The sequence below is a fragment of the Phaethon lepturus genome, unplaced genomic scaffold, assembly GCF_000687285.1.
Source record: "Phaethon lepturus isolate BGI_N335 unplaced genomic scaffold, ASM68728v1 scaffold34849, whole genome shotgun sequence".
Lineage (NCBI taxonomy): Eukaryota > Metazoa > Chordata > Aves > Phaethontiformes > Phaethontidae > Phaethon > Phaethon lepturus.
In genome coordinates this window covers 8934-9839 of record NW_010561958.1, presented here as the reverse complement: position 1 = coordinate 9839, position 906 = coordinate 8934, and the positions used below count along the sequence as shown (strand labels likewise).

The 906-nt window shown below is 54.0% G+C and overlaps 1 protein-coding gene across 1 annotated transcript in view; it reads right to left on the bottom strand.

Moving 5' to 3' along the window:
* Positions 1–685: 685 nt before the first annotated feature.
* ALDH4A1 (aldehyde dehydrogenase 4 family, member A1) overlaps positions 686–906 on the bottom strand; it is a gene marked incomplete at its 5' end in the record, with an annotated part of 9144 nt that continues 8923 nt past the window's right edge. The window contains one exon of the mRNA XM_010294145.1: positions 686–845. Coding sequence (XP_010292447.1) covers positions 733–845 — 113 coding nt within the window. The remainder of the gene's footprint in view (positions 846–906) is intronic.

Sequence of the window (906 nt, the reverse complement as noted above, 5' to 3'; positions counted from 1 at the left end):
ATTTCAAGGTCATGGGCAGGTAACCCTGGCCGTTGGCTTCGAAGGGGTGAAATAAGGCACCTAAACTTACTTCTAAGCAGCAGCGCACTCGCAGCCGCCCTCTCCTGGCACAACGTGTCTTCTGCCAAGTTCTCTTCTTATATCAAAACCATTTGGGGGTGCGCGAGGCTTTGCTCTTGCTCAGGAAGGGGAGGAAAATGCGGCTTAGGGCTCCCACCACGTGGACCTCTGGTTTAAAACAAGCCAGGCTTCCCGCGCCTCCCGGGGCGGCTGGTACTGGCAGCCCGTGCTCTGCCGGGGTACAGGAGCCCTTGGGCACAGCGAGGGGAAGGACATCGCTTTTTACAAGTGGCTGGGCCAGGGCCAGCCTCTGAACGCTCACCTCCCGCTTTAATTCCAGCACGAGGGAACTGCGCTGGAGCGCTCGGGGTGGACGAAATGGAAGGAGCAGGGAACCCAGGGTCCAGGTATGTGTCTGCAACCACACTGCCAGCCCCTCCCTTAATAAATTAACTAAACTAAGATGCTTCCAGGGCTAAGAAAACTACAAGGACTTTTTTCTTTTTTTTGAGTTTACCATTTAATAATAGAATTTTTTCTTTAAAAATAAAACCTAAGCTTTGTCAGGTTAACGATCAGTAGATGTAAGTAAGTGCTTTTTAAGGTTGTAGCTGCGGAGCCACTCTGTGCGTTGAGGATCAGTAGTACCGGTGCGGGGCCGGTGCGAAGGCATCACTGCATGTAGGCGTAGCGCCAGTCCGTCAGGGGCACGTGTGTTTCTTTGATGGCCTGGGGAGACGTCCAGCGCAGGATGTAGTGGGGGCCACCAGGTTTGTCGTTGGTGCCTGTTTCAGAAGGAAAGAAAGTGCTGGTGATCACGAGATGGAGGACGGGGGCCTCGCCCGG